Consider the following 20,880-nt stretch of genomic DNA (forward strand, 5'->3'; position numbering starts at 1 on the left):
GAACGCTATGATATCAGAAGTCTGGAATTTCCAAGTTTGAATATAGAATTTCTGAGTTTCCAATAAGGCATCATCCAAACCTGCGTTTTTTTTAGTTGAAGTCACTGTTGTTGGAAAGATTGAGAGTAAATTTATGAAGCCAGGAGAATATGTCCTTCCTGCAAACTTAGGACTTAAAGGGAACAACAACAATTATAATAATAACTACTATTAAATGTTAGGATGTACATTTTGCTATTAAGAGTTAGAATAGACCCCTTTATGGTTTGTAAACAGCATGACTGTTTTTTGAGGGGCGGGGCTTAGCTGGAGGCAAAACATCTCAGACACTAAAGCCTGTAAACGCTGGTTAGCATATTTCAATGGATTGCTTTTGCAAGAATGGACGAGGAAAATGTATATTTTAGAGAATATACCAATACACATATACTATACACAGAGGGGACTAAGTCCAACAAAGATATTACGAGGTTAACGTAGTAGATGCAACTTCTGCTTGGACAGCAACTTGAAACACACAACTAATGTTGTGTTCCCTGTCGGTTAGCATTAACATTAACATGCAACAAGAATCCCCTAAATAAGCATTAACTTAACGTAATTTCAGTCATGATTTATTCTAACCCATAAAATTATCCAGGCTGAAACTGATGATGCATTACATATTAATCTTATCTGATATGAAGTGTGCACGTTGTTGTTGACTGTCTCACTCCAGTCCTTTTTTTTTTAAAACCCCAAAACCAAACCAGAGTTGTCTATGACTGGCAGTGGCTGGTATGTGATAAAACTTCAAGTTAGTGTTTTAGATTTTTTTGGTTTTGTCACAAAAAAAATGCAGCAAGACGACATTTGTGAAAGTGACAGTGTTCGCCTCAAGCTTCCCTCTGTTTTGCCTCCAGCTAACGTTGTGATGTCATAGCGACGTCGGCCATGAAGGGGTCTGTGTGAGCTACAGTTGTTTTTGTATAAATTACATTTTTAATTAAATTGCTAATCGAATGATTCCTCTAATTAATTAGCTTGACTTGCTTTGCTTAGATACAAGTAACAAGGTAAAAAAGGGTTGTGAACCACTGCTCTACGGTTGTGGTTGGTTGGATTCACAGTAAGATGAAGACTGATGGAGTTTCCCAACCTGTGGGATGACGATGTCGGCCAAAGCTCGGGACAGTCTGAAGAGCTCCAGCGTGTCTTCGAGGCCCAGAGACGCGTTGTGGATGACGTCGTACTTGACGCAGTCGTAAATGTCCGGTATTTTACTGATGTCGTAGCGGCCGTTCTTCATGCGGAAGTCTCTCTCTAGTTTGGACCAGCGCTGCAGCATCAGCTCCAGAGTCTCGCTGTGGTAGAGCTGCAGATCTGATGAGAAAAAAATAATAGTAAAATAATAGTAAAATGAAAATAATAATAATGATAATAGAGGATTTTTGCTCACCGGCAGACTTGGGGTCCTCCATTCGTTTGCGGATCTGCGAGGTGAGGCTCTGAATGAGGGCGTAGACCTGGTCACATGTGGCCACTGGGTTCTCAACTATCTTCATTGAATTCACCAAAGAGGCACTAGAGGTTGGAGCCAGCTGTGCAACACACACACACAAAGAAATATGTTGAATATTTTCACTTTATCAAGAATTCATAAATACACAGGATAAAATGTTAAAATCCCATTTAGAAGCCTGGTCCTACTGAAAAGCCAACAAGAAGACACCAGCTAACTAGCCTAGCCAACAGCAGGTAAGAAGTGATGAGACATGCGACTACACTTCAACCAACAACCATTATGAGTGGTCAGTAATCCTCTGCATGATCAAAGGGGAAGTGGTCACCAACAATTAGCTACTGAGATTAAAACGCAACCCCTGTAACGACCAGTTCTTCTTTCAGTCTAACGCAGTGCTAGTAAGAAATGCATAGGTTGTATCGGGTATAATTTAAAAATAACCGTAGCTTTGATGTTTCCCTTCCAAGTTTTGCTCACCCTGTCGTAATCCTCGTCCGTGAACTCCCTGTCTTTCTGCAGGATTTCGTGGAGTCGGGCCTTGACGCGGTGCTGGCAGCTGCTCAGAGAGTCGCTGTCGTTGTCCAGCAGCCCGTTCATGTTGGCGCTCTTCACCATCTGCACCAGGATGGGGGTCAGCTCGCCTTCCAGAGCCAGCAAACCCTGAACACACACAAAATGAGGCGGTGATTTAGGATTAATTAACAGTAAGTCATAGATATTTACATGAAGGTAGGTATAGTGAGAGTTGGGATGTCTGCAGCTGATCATGTGGATTGTTAATGGGGAATGTCAGGGTATTTCTGTTTTGTTTTATGGTTGTGTTAAACTAAACTTAAACATCTCTGCTGTGCTACTGGCTAATCCTCTCCTTTTAAAGGCCTTTTGTGTAACGTCTGTAACATAGGAACACATGACCCTATCAAGTGTTTTTGACAAGTAAACAAGATGTTCTTGTTCCTCCAAAATGCATAAAATTAAGAGAGTTAAAAGAGTCAATTTTAGGTCCAATTCTTTTTAATTTTTATATGCTTCCACTTGGGGACGTCATCAGTTATGCAGATGATACACAGCTGTACATTGCTGTGTGTCCAGATGACACAGGGCCAATTGATGCTCTTTTTAACTGCATTTTTAGATATCCAGTCATGGATAGAACATCCTGCAAGTCAATCAGGACAAAACAGAGGTTTTAGTCTTTTCACCAAAAATACTACTAGATTTTAAACGATCACATTGTGTAAAGAGCCTGGGCATCATTTTTGACTCTGAGCTGACTTTTATTCCTCATATCAAAAGTGTAACAAAGATCAAAGACCATCTTAAGAATATTTTGCCAGAGTCCTTCTATGCTTTTATCTGTTCATTTCTGATCTTCCCAAAAAGATAATTTCCAGTCTGCAGTTACTTCAGATACCACTTCTGATACTCGGTACCACAATGGCCCCAGTGCTGACTCCAACAGTAGGAACCAGACTGAAAAACAACTCAGATTTGGCTGCTTCATTTGGTGCCAGTGAATTTTTAATTAGCTTAGCCTCTTTAGCTCTATCGCTGTGCCAACGCTTCACGTGACGTCAACATCAGTTTTTCACCTGCATAGATTGAAATGAACCTTCAAAATGGCTAAGGCCAAAATGTTTGTCAAACGTTGTCTGGACAAACAGGAGGTAACACCCGGAATTAGAGTCAACATCTAACAACGCACAGCATTTTATTAAAATGTAGCGCCTGATAGACCCCATGCCACTGTTTATTATGATAATTAGGACAGTTTGTCATTAATTTTTATTTTATATCGGTTTGTTAGTTGCATTTATATTATTTAAATCAATATTCTGTTCAACTTGCACGTCACAAAAGGCCTTAAACATAAAAAGGCACCATTTTTGGACAAAGTTGGTGTGTTTTCATTCTTTGAGCACCGGCACCGTTTCAAAAGTACCTGCATATCCTCCCCTGTAGCTTCTTAAAATCTTCCCTTGTCTTCTCCTAGAGTCGACTGGTTTCCATCCAATAAATCTTTCTGTCAGAGTTAATGTAGTGTGGAGAGGGGAGCTCGTACCTTGTGTTCTCTGCTCCAAAAAAAACGTTTTGGTCTTATGCTGCCATAAACTCCCTAACCCTCTGTGATGGTTCTGCTTGAAGCTGTCTCCAGGAAGCTTTTCTTTTAAAGAAACAGCTTGGATGCATTTGTTTTTCCTTAATGCATTGCAGAACTTGTTCAAACATATAAAGCTTAGACTGGACTGACCGAGAAGAGATCGGATCAGGACTGAACTAAAACTAAAAAGTCTTCTGTTTTCTCTCATGTAAAATATCTTGTTAATCTCCAGACAGTTGACATTTTCTTGACATTTTCTGTCAATTTCAATCTGCTTAATTTCCTAGAAATCCAATTTTTTTTTCCTCCAACAAGTCTTTACGAGACATTTATCTCCTTATGAGAAAGACCGAAAGCTGTTAGAGGCATAGGATACTTCGTACCTTTGCAAAAGCTGCAGCCGTCATCTGCACCCTGCCTTCATCGGACGCATATATCTTCAGGTCGTGTCTGTAGGTGCTGTGTAACCGCAGCAAACCACAACCCGGGAATCCAGCGTAGTCGCCTACAACGAAAACAAATTAGCAAACATAAAAACAAGGAACAAATACAGGTTGAATAGTTTTATCTTGGGGACTGAAGAGCTGGTTAGTTGTGGACGGATGTGAATGCAAAGTCTGATCGTCTGATCGTTCAAATGGAAATGAGTTATCTACTTAAATATGAGCTAATCTGCATACGTTTACAGAACAGAAATCTGAATAATGGATAAAATTCTTGTTTCATTTTGTTAACATTAGATTTCCAGGTATTTCCAGAGGGGATTTTGGATATCTCTGTATATCGCTCCATAAATCACAAAATACTGCCAAGAGTCCAAAAAAAAATCTATTTTTGCCAAGTTTTTAGGAGTAAAATGTTGTATAAATCAGGCTCTGAATGATGTATGAAAAATCCCCACTGTAAATACCTGCAGAATGTAGTTGGGAATAAATCTGGGAAGTTTAACATGTGTAAGTGCTACTGAAGTGGAGATTTCTGGCTCAGAGTAGCAGAAAAACTCGTTTAACATTGTAAAATCATGTATTTTTATTGGAAACCAGTATGAACCAAAACCAAATCTACTCAAATCCTTTGAAACACATCATATAATGATATCAACATGTATAATATCAGATTCAATTTTCAATAAGTTCATTCGAGTGTGAAACATGAGTGATGATGCTGATTTTCTCTCCTTTTACCAAAGACAGTTTACGTCCGGATGAACTAAGCATCTCACCTTGTCCTCCCGGGTACATGCAGCGGAAAGCCCTCCCCAGTTCCTCGGCCTGGACTCTGCCAGCAGGAGTCAGCTCCCCCCCCCACTTCAGCACCAGCAGCAGAGACGGACCTTCCTTTCGAGTGTCTGAAAGCAAATTAAGAGACGAGGCCGCTGACGGTTATAGAGCGCGTGAGCTATTCTTTAAGTAGGAAGTGAAAAATAAATGCTCACCTTCTTCCTCACTTGAGGTCTTGGGCTGCCCGTGGGGCAGGTAGGTTAGCTGCACTTTTCTGTTGATCCCAGAGAAGTGGCCGTACCTTTATTAGCAGGAGAGAAGAAGAAGGAGAAGCTATCATCATAAACGTGGATCTTCTTTGGCTTCTGGCGACATAATTTAGTCGTGTGCTACAAGTTTGAACATAAAAAAGTCTGAGAAAAACAACTGTGATCACTTCTTTGTGAAGAGGATTTTTTATTGCAAGGGTTTCGTCCTCAAACTTAAAATTGCTGGGTTGTTTCTGTGAACACATTTCTGGGTTATTATCTGAGCTTCTATTAACACATTCACAGATTCAAGGATTTTTATTTGTCATTTGCAGCCATATCGGATTATTTTCCATAGTAACTATAAAGTATAGATACTGGGTTGTTCTGCATTGGAATTTATAGCTGAACACCTGGTTGGGTTAATTTGAGCCAACTCCTGGTTCATTCATTTTCCTGCTCATTTATTGTTGAAATAAGGTTTTTGTTTTGAGAGAGGAGCAACACAGACATGTAGGTTAAACTGAATACGTTACCTACATTTTTAATAGTTTCTAACTTAATATAATTCACAATCGTGGATCATAAATGGGTTTAATCTTTGACACTTATTAACAAAGTTAAGTTAGCAACTGTTTTACTCACTAAATTACGCTAACGTTCTCTAACGATGGGTTTATAATTTAATGTTTGGTTCAGGATATAATCATCATTTTACTTTACTATTCAACTTTAAACTTTAAAGTAGCATAATAAACAGTACAGTTTACGCTAGCGAGGGTTGTTGTTTGATCTAAACTTGAACATATTTGTTTATTTATATTTATTTATTCTAGATTTTATTTAGTTTTAAATTTCTCTGGTTCTGAATGTGATTTTTCACTGAGTTTGTTTCCAAATTGTTATTAAAAGTGCCATTAAATGAAAGTTAGAAGTGGCTTTTATTTTAGTTTGATTTTATGAATCACAATAAATTACACAACATTTATTATTATTATAACAAGTAATGTAATTTTGATTTTTAAATATAAAAGTAGCAATGCAGTGAGATAACCCAGGATATGGGTTATTTTTAATCATTGAATAGCGTTTACTCATAATAAATAAGCAGTTTTTAGAAACTTTTATGTTAAGTTGCATTAAAAACTAATTTAAGAGACACTTTCACAAAACTGATTATATATTTTTTTGTGCATTATTTATTTAACTACTAAAAATTTGCTACTTTTATTCCAGCTTTTAACGCCCGCTGCCCATCGTGGTGTGAAATAATAAAGGTAATTAATGGAGTGACCTGGTTTCATCTCCACTCACATTTCCAGAACAGTCTTCAGCTGCTCCAGTTTCGACTTCTTCTCCTCTATCTCACAATCGTTGTGTTGTCCCAGTTCTGCTAAAAGCTGCCGTGTGATGTCCAGCACCTCCTGCCGAGGCAGAAAGTATCAAGCTGTCATGAAAAGGGCTGTAAAATATTCAGGATTTATTTTTTTTATTTAGATTTTTATTTTTATTTACCTGCAGCTGTTTCGGCTTCTTGAGCTTCAGTTTCCCAGTTTTGTATCCTCCGTATTTCTCGAACAGATCAAAGAACCTGGGGGACGTATCAGCGACATATAAACGATATTTAAAAAGACTTCGTTGTGTCTTTGTAGCAAACAGCGAAGGTTTCAACAAAGGGGACGACCTACATGGGGTTACGAACTTCCATCTTCATCTTCTGTTTGGGCGTCCTGTCTCCGTGTCGGATGACGGCGATGACGCAGCGCAGCTCCATCCTGAGGAGTCAACACAACATTCACCTCAAACGACGGACAAACATCAATCTGAGAATATCTGTGTTAATTTAAGTCTGTTTTGTAACGTCTTATTTGAGAGACTGAGAGGCTGGTTTAAGAATTACACAAAGAAATAATCATAAAATATGGTTTTGCGATTCCAAATATGAAGAGATGCAAACTGGTCCAGTTAAGAAGAAAACTTCTTGTAGCAAAGGTCTGGAAGTTTATAATATCTAAGTATTTAGTGTGATTTATATTTATGTTGCCTAGTGGCTTTTTCAACATCTGCATGCAATCAGCATCTGACTGTGTCAAACTAAATCAATTCAGTGGGATTCAAAGCGTTTTTTAATTTAATTTGAATATTTAATGTCACGTTATCGGTCCCTCTGTGTGGAGACGTGTCCAGGGTGGGACAGTGTCCAGCTCCTCCCGACCCTCCAGAGGACAAGCACTTACATAAAATGAATGAATGAATGAATGAATGAATGAATGAATGAATGAATATATGTCAGATTTCTATAATGTTTCTCATTAACTAAATAAAACTGAGCTGCATTTCAAAATAAAGAGGAAATGAATAAAATGGGAGAATTGTGCAAGTTCAGAAATAAAATATGATAAAAAAAAGAGGAAGAGGCTGAATTTCCACTCTTCTGTTTTCTTTCCTTCACTTTCACAACCTGTTTTTACAGGTAATAAATCTCGACACGTCTTTGAAGTGTTGAACACTCGTCTCTTTGTTTTGTGTCGACATCTTTCTTTTTCTTTCTCCCGTCTGTTCAGGTGTAACTTGCTTCTAACTCTCTCATCTGTCTGTCTATGTTTACCACCTGGAATGCGCGGACGTCATTGGCTGGGATGTGTCACATGGTTTGGGCTTAACTCACATGCGTTTGGTGTGAACCACTAAACCGCTGCCGTCAAGACTAGAAAAGCTGCACGGACTCAAATAGAAGCGCGTTTTGGTTCCTGATCTGTTACAGCTGATGAGACCACTGAGATAAATTATTACTACACATGCATCATATAAATCCAGATATACATTTGCAAAAAAACTGGTTTCTGCTGCTCGCTGTGACTCACATGGTCCCTGAGGTGGTGGGAACGATGGGGATGTCTTCTGCCTCGGTGGGAATAGACCAAGGAATCTGAAACTGCGGCGCCAGTTCTCGCATCACAATATTCCTGAAGAGACACGAATGAATTCATAAAACGACAATCGAGGAAACGGCCGACAGCTCGAGAGGCAAAAGAGAATATATATAGGAAACCACTAGGGGGCGCTACCCGAGGATCTTGGCGCAGTCGTCGTAGTACTTCATCGAGTTCTTCACGAAGCTGAAGCCGTTGACGTCGCACACGTACGAGTGTCCGTTGGCTCGGAGGAGGTCAAAGCCGCAAACCGTTTGCTGCAGGAAAAAAAAAGAAACGAGGACGTGACGACAAAACAACAACAAAACGACAAAGAGCAGCGACTGCGTCGACGCCTCCCCGCTCACCTTGAAGGCCAGGCAAACCTTACGCGCCACCAGCTTCTCCATGGCCGACAGCATGACCGGGTAACGGACCTCCTTCCCCTCGCTGTCCCTCTCCACCTTCCCGTCCAGAGCGGGCGACTTCCGGGCCTCAGCGTGAGCGTAGTCCGGCCCCACGGTGTAAACCTGGTGTCACAACAATGACCACACAACTATTTATTTTAAGAAGGAGGTTTATTTTCTGTGTTAATAGTAAATAAGGCTGCAACAAACAATTATTTTTCAATTAATCTTTAGATTATTATTGACGTATTCTATATTCTATTCTATGTAATGTGTTCAGATATGGGTTAATACAAATAAAACTAATACTTGTCGTATTTTTATTTGTCTTTAGTTTTGTGTGTTTCTGGAAGGCCTTTAAAAGCCTGCAGCTATGTAGCACTTTCCAGTTGTGCTCTTATGTATTGTTGTTATGTTTTTATGTGTTGTTTTATGACTTTGGCTATTGTAAAATACAATACAAATAAAATTTAAATTACAAAAGAATTATAAATCAATATAAAGTTATACAGAATCAACAAATGTACATTTTATGATTTAATTGCATTTAAGATAATGCACAGATTATTTACTTTTGTCTACGTGGCTGTTTGAAACTAGAAAGAGTGAAGCAAAAAAAACCTAAAACAAGAACTAATGTTAAACAACTACGTGTTTCTGTTTGAGGTCTTAACCTGAGGGAAAAGTTAAGATGATGAAATGAAAATGTGTAGTTTCGACTTCCTCGTTTAAAAACGAAACCAAATTGCTCCAAAAATCAGAAATCAGACGTGAAAACAAACAAAATAATGATGATTTTGGAAGATGAAAGCTGAATGTTTGCTGTTCGAGAGACCTGAGATTTAAAGTATTTTAAAGTTGCTTTGCTGAGGATATTTTGTTTGTAGAAAGGGTTTAATAAGGCACAATAAGAATGAGCTTCAGCCACCACCTTTTTAATTAGCTCCACCTCTCATAGTTTCATTTAATCCACAGTCTGTGGCCTGTGCTCTACCTTAACGTCGGTGCCGTCCGTCGGCATGAACTCTTCATAGATGTACGAGCCCGTCTTCCTCACGCTGCTTTCCGGTGAGTAGACGCTGCTTCGGCTCCCGATCTACAAGAAAACACAGGTTTCAGTCATTTCTCTGCAACAATCCCCGTAATCATACTTAAAAAACAGAGCCACAGATTCATGATTCTCTGGAACAGCTCTGCACCATTAAGATATAGATTTATAGGTTAATATATGAAAAGGGACGAGTTACCAGCTGGAAATGCAGGTAACAAATTGAAAATGAGCAGCCCACAGGCTACGAGCAGATTAACCTCCTCAGAGCTTCATTTCTCTTTATTTGGGATTAAGAACTATAAAAACTACTTTAACAGGAAGTAGTTTTATGTCCTCATGCGTGGACACTGGGATTATTTCACTCAATATTATAATAAAATCCCCAATATGTCTGAACATTGCTGTGCAAAAGCAGAATTGCAAAGAATGTCCCAAGTTCTAGGTTATGACTACGGACAGAATTTGTGTGTTATATTAAACGTTATGGAAAAGTAAATAAGCATAAATAAATGTTTCAACTGTAAAATGTGATGAATTTTGCACCTTGTCCACTTTTATTACGTGATCGCCTGCTGAATGAATCCACTGAAATGATGCTCATCGTGTTTTTTAAACCAACTAGTATCTAATTAAGATGATAAACGTTAAAACGGAGCAGAATAAGAAGCTGCCGCGAACCTAAAACTTAACGTCCCCATGTGAGGACGCAGGGTCTCAGGAGGTTAATGAGCAGAAAAAGACAGACCCCTCTCATATCTGAACCTGCTGAATTTGGGGTAATGGATGCTGAGAGTGGTTGCTATGACAACAGTGAGCAACAGTTTCAGGACGCAGCAGGTCACCTGATAATCTGCCGTCTTTTAAAGTGAAATATAAATATATATATATATATAAACCTTTCTGAAAAGGCGCTGGCTGCCGCCGCCGGCAGACGTCGGGTAGTAGATGTAGACGTTGTGGTCCTCGGCGCAGACCGGCTTCTCAACGAAAGGCTTCTGGAATATCTCTCCGTTCACCTCCACGTGGTCCTCCCCTTCCACCAAGTTACACTCTGAAACACACAGAGAGTCCAGCCCCTCGTCATCAGCGTCACCGTAATTGATTTAAGGACAGTCGGGAAAAGAGGACACGTAAATCATCGGATGGCACGGCGCCTGTGTAAAGACGGGACCCGGATGCCAGAGCCACCACATCACGCCACTTAAATATGGGACACTTGCGACTGCTTCACATTTGATGCTATATTTATCGAGGTGCTTGAATAAGTGGCCTCGGGATGCTGCACGAACAAGGGGTCGTTTCTGAGCTGTATCTGGGGCAAGAAAGCTTCAAAGAATTAAACTCAGTACACGAGCAAATTCAATCAGCTCTTTACTGTTGTTAAAAAATAAAAATATGTCGTGATTATCAGCAGCAGACCGACCTTCTGGTTTATCTGGGTCACGGTTCAGCACAGCAAAGCGTGGTAGATCAATCCCTTCCTCCTGCAGGATGCGGTACACCTCTCTCCTGTTACAAGGAAAATAAAAGCACGGAAATAAATAAGCGAGGGCAAAAGTACTTTGCATGGATTTATTTTAGGGCAGGGTTTAACAAAAAGAATAAATAAATAAATAAATAAAATCCACGATCCAATCTAAATCGATCTTCATTTAAAAAGGTTTTTTACAAATTTACAGACTCTTAAATATTGGCAATTTCTTGCATCCTCAGGTTAGAAATCCTCTTAAATCCGGATTAGTTTTGTGAGATTAGATTAGAAGATTTAAAACACGACAAAAGCTTCAACTCTGAGAACTGACGGGATTTAGAAAGTGTGACGCCAGAGAAGAGCTGGACAAAAGCAAAGAACAAAACATGGACGATGTGCCAACCAGTGCGACAAACTATGACAATAATAATAATAATAACAATAATAATCTTCCTGCTGTTTGACCTATTCATTCATTACTATGACTCCACTTCTCCCTCATTTCCCCCTGAGGAAATGTTAATGAGATAAGACCAGAATCTGATCTGAATATCGGACGTTATATGGGGCGTCTTCTTTTGTTTTATCTGTATTGTCTGATATAATATATATATATAAATGATCACATCACAGCAGCTGATATCTAACTCTGGAAAGAGATTCCTGCAGCTTAAATAAAAACATTTGTTTTGACTTTGACATAAATAAGATTCATTAAACTGATCTAAAATGAGAAACAAATCTGAATTCTTAATGTTGTTAGTTGCAGTTTTACTCTATAATTAAAAAAAAAATGGACAAAAATGCAAACTAGAAAAGACGCTTTGAAGTCTTCAAAACTAAAACATCTCTAATAGAACTGGAAACGAAGCGGGACCTTGTGAACTGAACCAGTTCAGGTAAACAGCAGTAGATACCCAGCTCATAAAATAAATCATATCATACTTTAAATGATAAGAGTAAATTCATGCACCTGTCCTGTATGTAGTACTGCATGTTGAGGTCATTGATGAGCAGAGGGTTTCTCAGTTTGGCGTAGCTCACTGCTTTATCCAGCGGGAATCCTGGTTTGCACAGACAAATGATTAAATAAATAAATAAATAACATAAATAAAACAGATACCAACACTTCTTATATGTTAAATAAAAGAGTCACGACTGTTTACGTCGTCGTACCCTTGGAGTGGAAGGAGATGAGGCAGTCGCACAGAGGCCATTTGTCCACGGGCTCGTTGAGGATGACGTCCTCTGGGAAGATGACCACGGTGATGTACTCGAACCTGCACAGCCTCTCCAGGATCTGGGTCATCGGCTTCGACTTGGACTTCTTCATCATGCAACAGATCCCCACCACGATCTGTCGCTCCGGGGGCTGAACAGAGAGGGGATAATTACTCGTTATTAATCTAAAAGAATATATATTTAAAACTAGTCTCTGCTTGTACAGTTTGAAACATATTCTCACAGACTGATTTGTACATATTTATGAATTTAACATCATCACACATCTTTCTATTCATACATATATATAATTTTTTTAAATATTTCTGTATATTTTTATACTTTTTTACATTATTCTTTTATTTGTTGACTGTAATTCCTCCTGTTTCTGTGTAATGATGCTACAACCTGACACCTAATCATCTAATCATCTTATCTATTCATCCTCCTCCTGAGGACGAGTCTCCCACCGAGTCTGTGTCTTCGTCGTCCTCATACAGGTCCATGTCTGTCCTTATGCTCTCGTCCAGGACCTCGCTCTCATCGTCCTCGCAGCCCACGAAGAATCTGGGGGCGCCACGCCGGCTCTCGCCCGGGCTGTTGGGCTCTGACATCACAGTCCCCCGCGGCGGCCCTCAGCGTCCCACCGCGCCATCGTACACCAACACAGCCGCCGGGGGGGCGGGGCGGGGCGGGGCCGGGGGGCGGGGCGGTGGCGGGCGCCGCCGATGGGGAGGGGCCTCGGGGCGGCAGAGGGACGGGGGCCGCTCTGCCTGGAGGGGGGGGGGGGGCCGCGGAGCAGAGCCGACAGCGGACGGAGGCGTCGGAGCGAGACGAGACGGGAGCGAGGGGGGCGGCTAAACATAAAAGTTCATGTGGGGGAAATTACGAGGCTGGCGAGTCGTCCTCCGCGATGTCGTTACTCGGGTTTCTCATCCTTTCATTCGGCAAAATTCACATCTTAGATGACGAGGTTGAGTTTCACGAGAGGCTTCAGCAGCAGCACCAGAGCAGAAGCTCCACTTATCTGATGACAGTCCTTTCCTCCATTTGCATCCCAGACTGACAGTCCTGCAAGAAACAAAACACACACTCAGTCATGGGGGTTGAGTGAAGGTGCATTTGCACTGATGTGTTGTGCTTTGTCAACTCCAGAAAGGTCACGTTGTGCCAGAGGTGCCCAAATTACTCTCAGTGGAAGGCGAAAAAATGAATCCGGGGCAGAGTCGTGGGCCAAAATGTTAATTAATGCACGTTCAAAATGAAAACGATCGCAAATTAAGTTTGGAATATGAATGACACTGGTTATTGTACTTCCTAATTATATTAAAAACAATACTGAACATTTATCTGGCTTCTTTAAATAAGGAAACTAATTGAAGCACTGGATCATTACTAGGCCTTAGACCTGTATCTTCAAATACAAAGACATGTAGGGCAGCAACCAAAGTGACATAAGACAAAACAAGCAACCGAAATGAAATCAGTGCTGCACTTACTCGTGCAATAAACAGGACAAAACTTGCCCCCATTAATCACACAGGCTTCAATCATACATCATACGCTGCGGTTGAATCTTTTCCCAACTTTTTTTTGACTTTTCGTTGACTTTTCGCTCCAGCTACATCCTCTCACTCGTTGCTGGTCTTCTTCACCTCACAGGATTTGAGCTGGCAGGAGCTCAACAGCGCCCCCCCTACCGTCAATATATCACAATGTTTTTTTCTCTGGTCAGGAGTGGAAGTGCATCAATAAATAATAGAGCGCAGCCACAAATTCTTCTTACTTAATTCAAACTTTGTGGTGTCTAATAAAGTAATGCTGTAAGGAAATAAGGTCTGACTTACATTAAAAAGACCAAATCCAGACAGAATCACAATCTGAATCTAAACTTCAACTTAAAATTAAATAAACAAACTCATTGTTCACTAATGAGGGCGTTTTTTTTCTCTCTTACAACTGCAAAATAAAACTGCTTACCACACCTAAACCTGCCACCGTGAGCTTCACCAACGATATATATATATATATAACAGCAGAAATCACAAGATAACTTCCCAAGAGTCCCGGGCACGTGTTCAGCTTCGCCGCGTCCTGGTCACTAGACTGGAGCAGCAGAGCGTCGTGGCCCCCGGGGCCCCCAGAGAAAACACCACCAACCGAGCGCCTTGCACAAGAGGAGAGACTTTAAGTTCATATTAGAGACGAGAGCATGACTTCTTCTATCATCCTGAGGCTTCTAGATAATTAAATGTTCGGTGCACATTTACATTAACTTTGTGACTTTACTTCCCAGGAAAACAGGGCTGTTGTGTATATTAATAAACAAAAACAAAAATTATGATCGGCTGCACAAACGCTGACAGCAGCAAACCTCTAACCAATAACAATAATTACCTGCAGGGTTTTCTCTGCAGTTACACATTTAAACCCCGACGAGCAACGAGAGCAACACGGGCCTCGGCTCTGATCCGATCCGATCTGCGTTTCTGTCCACGCTAACTAAATATTAGCCAGTGAAGGAGACGGGGGAAAGTCAGCGGACCGAGTCTCACTGCGGACGAAGATTCAAACATCTGAACAACAAACATCTTGACCATCAGGCACAGTCACTCAAGACAAACGCTGTTATTAGTGCAAGCAGCCCATCAGGATCCAGCCGAGATAATAAATAAACACACAAACCCTCAGGGGGCCGAGCGCAAATAAAACCCAGAGAAAGGTCAAGTTCCCGCCGCAGACTTTGCTTGTTTATTTTAGGTCCCCGTGACCTAAAAACTTTTATCTAATCTTTCTGGGTAACAGCAAAGCGTGGATGCAACAATTTGAGGGAGAGACATTAATCAAACGATTAATCAATGGCTTTTGTTTTGTTGTTTTTTTTTTAAAAATTTATGTTTTAGAAGGAAAATGTAGGATTTAAACTGAGGACATTTCTTTCAGGAACATAAACTATATATTAATATCCCAAAATATACATTAAATAACCGTGAAGGCAGCTTTGTGTGACTGCGGCCACTTCATTAGGGACGCTGGATAAAAACGCTCTAATGTAACGTTCCTGCATGAAATCGTCCTTCATGACAGCGGCTGATGTAGAAACAAGGGTTTGTGCGATCATACGACCATTTAACCTGACACACTGGCTAAAATCTCACAATAATAAGCGAGAATCTCCGTGGTTACGGCCACTGAGCATCAAAAAGTGACAGTTGAACATGGAGATTAGCAGCATTAGTTTGAATCACAGGCTTTAATAGCGTCTAAACTGGAAAATTAATTTAAAAAAAATTGTTCTGATTGACTGAACATGCGAAGTCACATGAACGCACACCCTCTATTCAAGTGAATAACACAACACGACAACTTATATTTAGTGCATTGTTGTTATATTGGAATGCATTAGTTTTAATTAGTGTCCCTAATGAACTGGCGAGTGAGTGTATGTGCATCCAAACTACTTTAAACCAGGTTATCCTTAAAAAATATCGATCCCTGGGATTTTTTTTATTTTTTTTATATCTACAACATTTCCTTTATTTTATCTTTAGAACAGAGACTTCCCTTGACAACATCTCACAACACAACACAACACAACTAAAAACTGTCCCCGTAGAGCGGGACGTTCGAAAAGCGTGACCAAAGCTCCGACTCTGGGAGCACGGTCAAGATTAAAAGCTGATTGGATTTAAAAAAGAGCTGCAGGAAAAAGCAAAAAACCAAATACAAGATGTGAAACCAGAGGGAAAAAATACGTGGAAATTCCACGAATCTCTGTTTCGAAGTTTCTTTTCAGGCACTGTTCTCACAAACTCTGCCATAACTATTAAATAACTACGTGCTAACTGTGCAGTAAACGTCCTATGTGCAAATTACACATATATTTATTTATTAATATCCATTTTATTTAATTGCACGGCTTGTTTTATCATTCCTTTGTTAGATTTATTATTGATCTCTAGTTTTTCTATCGTGCTGCTATGACTGAACCTCTGGAATTATTCTTTTAGTTCCTTTTCTATGAATATCATGTTTTGGAAAGACAATAAAAACCTTAAAATGGCTCAAAATGAATTAATACTGACCTGAATCAGGTGAATTAGAAACGAGCGACAAACATCTAATCTCACCAGGAACCAGAACGAGCTACGAGAAGAAGGAACATTTCTTTTTTGCATTGAGAACATTTTGTTCTGAGGTTCCAGTTTAACTTCATTAAGACAGAAGATTTATTAATGCCACATTACACGCAAGTATAAACATTATTGAAACCGTTAAACCAAAAATACACACGGGCGGACGCTCAACCTTACTGACGTTTCTGGCACCGGGATGATTTTAAATAAACTCTTTCCGTGCCTAAGTGGATTAGTGTTTCAGAGTTAATCTCTTCTCTTACAAACGGGTCACGGCTCCATCTGAGGACAGCGAGGTCACGTACATGGGTTTATTTATTTTTTTCTTTAAGGCAACTCAAAAACCTGTGGAGTGGAAACCTGGTGTCTCTGATTGTTCTAGTTTAATTCATTCATTTTTAGTCAGAAAATAAGAGGAAAACAAATCATACAGTGTTGGTGGAGATAAAAATGAAATAAAACGTGTTGTGTAATAAAACATACGACATTTTAAAGACAGCTGCTACATTTATATCAACATTCCTCTAACAATCAGATTCAAATCTGAACAAACTGATCTGATCAAGATCAAGAAATGTATTTGCCATTTGTGCATAAACACACAGGAACTGTCACATAATATATTCCTATATTCATAATGCATATAAAAAGTGCACAAAACCATTTTGTATTGCACCAACATTGAAAAGACAATATGATATAATACGCTGCAACGGAGGTAATGAGCTCATATATATGTATAAACACTGTACACATTATATTACACTATGCTCAATTATTTTGTGTTGGCTTAGATCAGAGGGAATCACACTGAGATCTGTTCAAATGTTAAGAAATAATGTAGGAAATCTGGTCTCCTAAAAAAGACTTTCTGGTTTCTCTCTGGTTATTGGAATAAATCCGTTTGTCAACAGTAATTTAAAAACGTTCATCATCATTTATTTTATTCATTCAGAGTCCGTGTGAACGGCGAAGTTGGATGAAAATGATTAATGGATGAAACGTTCCTCGTGGAATAAATTATATCAGTGATATCAAAGCAGGCGAAAGCATAAAAGGTTCAAGCCTGAGAAGCAGAAACTAAACAGCTGTAATAACAGCTCTGTTTTATTTCACAGCTCCTATGTTAAAACACAGCAAACAAAGTTAAACAAAGTTACATTCATAAAATATTTGACATAATGAGATTATTATGCAGCTTTGTAACATACTTGCATCTATATCTACTTATACACAACATGTGTTATATGTTTAGAATATTATTGACTGACTTGTCTAAATTGAACTGAGTTAAGGAGTAAGACTAGATAAAGTTTTTATTTTTTTGGTTTTGATTTATTTATTTGTCTACTTATTATTCTACCTGTTCTGGTTTTTCCACTATCTTTCTTCTATTTTATATATATATATATACATATATATATTTTTTTACTGTGTTTTTATTACTTACATGTTCGAAATAAAGACAATCAATCAAATAAAATGACTAGAAACAAAACTGCACCTGCACCAGTTCCTCACGCTTCATCTCAAACAAACAAATCTGTTATTTTTCCTAATTTCCTGCAACTCTCACCAGAAGCTCTGACCTTCACCTGACAATGAACCAGACGACTGGGACGGACTGAGACACGTCCAAGCGCCCGCTGGAACCTCCTCCAGCTTTTAATCTGGAAAGATGCCTGAATCTGCACCTGAACCTGCTTCAACTAAAACAGTATTTACTCACACTGATCCAGACCCAGGTTTAAAATATCCTGGACCAGATCCTCAGGGAACAAAACTCATCTTCATTTCTTTTTCTATAAAAACTGTTGCAGATCATTTCTAAACTTTGTGGCTTGTTTGAATAATTTCAGACAAAGCAGAATAAAAATAATTTCCTCACTGAATTTTGTGCAGACTTTTTAACTGGAAAATAATAGATGAGTAATAATTTAAAAAATACAAATATATGGAGAATTTGTAACAGAATAAGGTCAAAGTTGCAGCTTCCACTTATGTTTAAGTTTCAAAATAATATTATTATTATAATAATTGGCCAATTATTTCCTTGTCTAATTACAGATTGATTCATTGATTGACGTCTTATGATCAAATGGCTTCAGGTTCTTGAGTATGAATATTTCATGTGAGTTCGAAAAAGTCCATAATTAGGATCCGAGATCCATTAAAAACGGTCCAACGATTAAAGTTTTTAATTTTTATTTACACACTTTTTTCTTTGCACTTAGTTTTTTCTATTTTGTTCTTTGTAGGTTTCAGTGTCTTTTATTTATTTATAGATTTATTGACGTTATTAAGGGGTTTTAGTTTATGATCTAAGCTGCTGCTTTCAATGTGCGTGGGACAATAAACGTCTTGGATCTTGAATATTGCTGGTGTTGGCAGACAAAACAAGACCTTTGTAGGTGTCACCTTGGGGGTGGGTGAAAAAACTATGATAGGAATCTTTTTATATTTCCTGACGGCTTTTAATTAATACAGAGATTAATACAGAGAAAATAATAGTTTCTGCTCCACCTCAAACGTCTAGAAGTACGACAAACAAAAGCAGAAAATGCAAGTGAAGGAACAAATCAATTACCAAATAAGTTGTTAAATAGGTTTACGGATTAAATCCAATGGTTATAGCTGTAAATCTATGGAAATATGTAATTTGATTTTGAGTCCAAGCAGGGAAGTGAGATCTTGTGTGAAGGCTGCCAGTTCATTAGGTACAGTAGTGAATGTTGATGCAGCTTTAGAGACGCGGCAATTTATCTGGACAATCATTTTGGAGAAAATAACCAAATAAAATCATGATACTTATATGAGTTTTGTACAGATCCGTAATGTTCTCAGTAAATAAAACATGCATTAATTGTCCGTACACACATAAAATAAACATCTTGGCTTCATGACCATATTTATGTTCTCGTTGTTGTTGAAACCTGGGTGAAGATTGTGGAGGATGTAGTTTATGGTGGCCAAAATAATAGGAAAGTGTGCACATATCACACAATACAAATCAACAGTACCACAGCCAACAAAAAAACAAAACAACACAAACAAAACAAAAACATCCCTGTGAACAACCAAGAAGCTAACGAAGCTAAGATTCAATGCATGGCTGTGGCATTAGAAAGCATTTGTTTCCATTGTTGTACCTGATGAAGTGGCCAGACAGTGTTTCGTGGTCACACTAATAAACAGGGGTTCGCTATGTGCAGAAAGTGCATGTTGTGCATGGAGAACATTATGTTACAGCTGGCTGCACCTGATGTTCAGCTGCTGGACGAAGGCCTGGCAGCCTTTAACTTGTCTGGATTTATTTTTGCACGACGCCAGGAACTCAAACTCAAACTCGATTTAATGGTTAAAAAAAAATAATTAAAAAAAAAGGTGGTGATGTTGTTGCAACAGGTTCATTTACGTTATGAACTGTTAATACAAACGTCTCATTGTTGTGTACGCAAATGAATTGAAATCTTAACCAGCGTCGACCATAAAATAATAAAACGATTCAATAACCCCCATCAGCATCTTAACAACCCTACACAACTGACCGAGTTTAAGAATAACGGTATTTGTCGACATCGGCTTTTTGTTTGGGATTTTTTTTTTTTACATTAAGCTAATGTCGGCTAATATTAGCATTTTAAGCTAGCCTCCCCGGTGGATCCTTCAGTGTAAACAAGTCTCCTCAAGGCCATTTTGTCCGCATTTTAAACGCAGACGCCAACATATCTGTGTTTTTATACGTGTCACGTATAAGACTAGATCAGTGTCCGACATGTTCCCGTCTATCGGCGATAGAGATTTATAAAAAAAAAAAAAAAAAACTTACAGTGAAGGGTCGAACCGCTGCCTCCAGCTTCCTTCTACTCTTTGACAGTTCTTCTTCTTCTTCTTTGTATTTTTTAAGTTTGACGCACGGATGATTGATGTCAATAACAGCCAATGGAAATCGAGATCCGCTCCGAGGAGGCGTGGCCGGGAAATCTGTGAGCCAATGAGCAACGGCCAAAGTCGCCCGTAGAAATACAAGCTCCCAACTAATGCTCCCAACCAACAGTTAGAGCGTTGGCGGCCTCTAGCGAAGAAGAAGAAGAAGAAGAAGCAGAAGAAGAAGAAGAAGAAGAAGACGTTTTTGTTATTGTCCGGTGGAAAAAAAAATATATATATAATAGCAGCATTTAAAACAGGAAACAATTAAACAACAGTGCAAATAGTATCTATGTTCTGACTACAAACTGTTACAACATCACAGCTGCACTACTGACCCACACTTTAAACAATCTATTTGCATAGTACTATGTACCGAATATTGCATTAGTTGCGTAACTACTGCTTATTATTTATGCACTTTGTAATGCTCACTTTATCTGTATTTTGTATCGCTTAATGTGTCTTCGGCCATTTCCTCTAGTCTAAATTATGTTATAGCTTATAGTCTACTTACAATTCACGCACAAATCCATCTGTGTTGTTGCTCTGTACCTGCACATGTTTAATGACAATAAACTTGAATCAAATCTAATTTAATCTAAACTACAATATATACAGTAAAAGCACACGGTAGGATGGGAATTAATGTAATTGGCACAGTGAGGGAATGAAATAGCAG

The 20,880-nt window shown here is 39.0% G+C and overlaps 1 protein-coding gene across 16 annotated transcripts in view; it reads right to left on the reverse strand.

Moving 5' to 3' along the window:
- ppip5k1a (diphosphoinositol pentakisphosphate kinase 1a) overlaps window positions 1-20,182 on the reverse strand; it is a 42,171-nt gene extending 21,989 nt beyond the window's left edge. For all 16 annotated transcript variants that reach the window (XM_047580496.1, XM_047580490.1, XM_047580495.1 and 13 more), the window contains exons 1-19: window positions 20,101-20,182; window positions 12,606-13,206; window positions 12,091-12,286; window positions 11,888-11,978; window positions 10,867-10,952; window positions 10,340-10,494; window positions 9,387-9,488; window positions 8,354-8,515; window positions 8,142-8,263; window positions 7,938-8,039; window positions 6,762-6,848; window positions 6,589-6,664; window positions 6,388-6,497; window positions 5,041-5,126; window positions 4,828-4,953; window positions 3,989-4,110; window positions 1,982-2,164; window positions 1,439-1,580; window positions 1,139-1,362 (exon numbers count right to left, since the gene is read on the reverse strand). In XM_047580496.1, the coding sequence (XP_047436452.1) occupies window positions 1,139-1,362; window positions 1,439-1,580; window positions 1,982-2,164; window positions 3,989-4,110; window positions 4,828-4,953; window positions 5,041-5,126; window positions 6,388-6,497; window positions 6,589-6,664; window positions 6,762-6,848; window positions 7,938-8,039; window positions 8,142-8,263; window positions 8,354-8,515; window positions 9,387-9,488; window positions 10,340-10,494; window positions 10,867-10,952; window positions 11,888-11,978; window positions 12,091-12,286; window positions 12,606-12,749 (2,316 nt within the window). In that variant the 5' untranslated portion in view covers window positions 12,750-13,206; window positions 20,101-20,182. The remainder of the gene's footprint in view (window positions 1-1,138; window positions 1,363-1,438; window positions 1,581-1,981; window positions 2,165-3,988; window positions 4,111-4,827; window positions 4,954-5,040; window positions 5,127-6,387; window positions 6,498-6,588; window positions 6,665-6,761; window positions 6,849-7,937; window positions 8,040-8,141; window positions 8,264-8,353; window positions 8,516-9,386; window positions 9,489-10,339; window positions 10,495-10,866; window positions 10,953-11,887; window positions 11,979-12,090; window positions 12,287-12,605; window positions 13,207-20,100) is intronic.
- Window positions 20,183-20,880: the final 698 nt, after the last annotated feature.

Source organism: Mugil cephalus, chromosome 3 (genome assembly GCF_022458985.1).
Source record: "Mugil cephalus isolate CIBA_MC_2020 chromosome 3, CIBA_Mcephalus_1.1, whole genome shotgun sequence".
Lineage (NCBI taxonomy): Eukaryota > Metazoa > Chordata > Actinopteri > Mugiliformes > Mugilidae > Mugil > Mugil cephalus.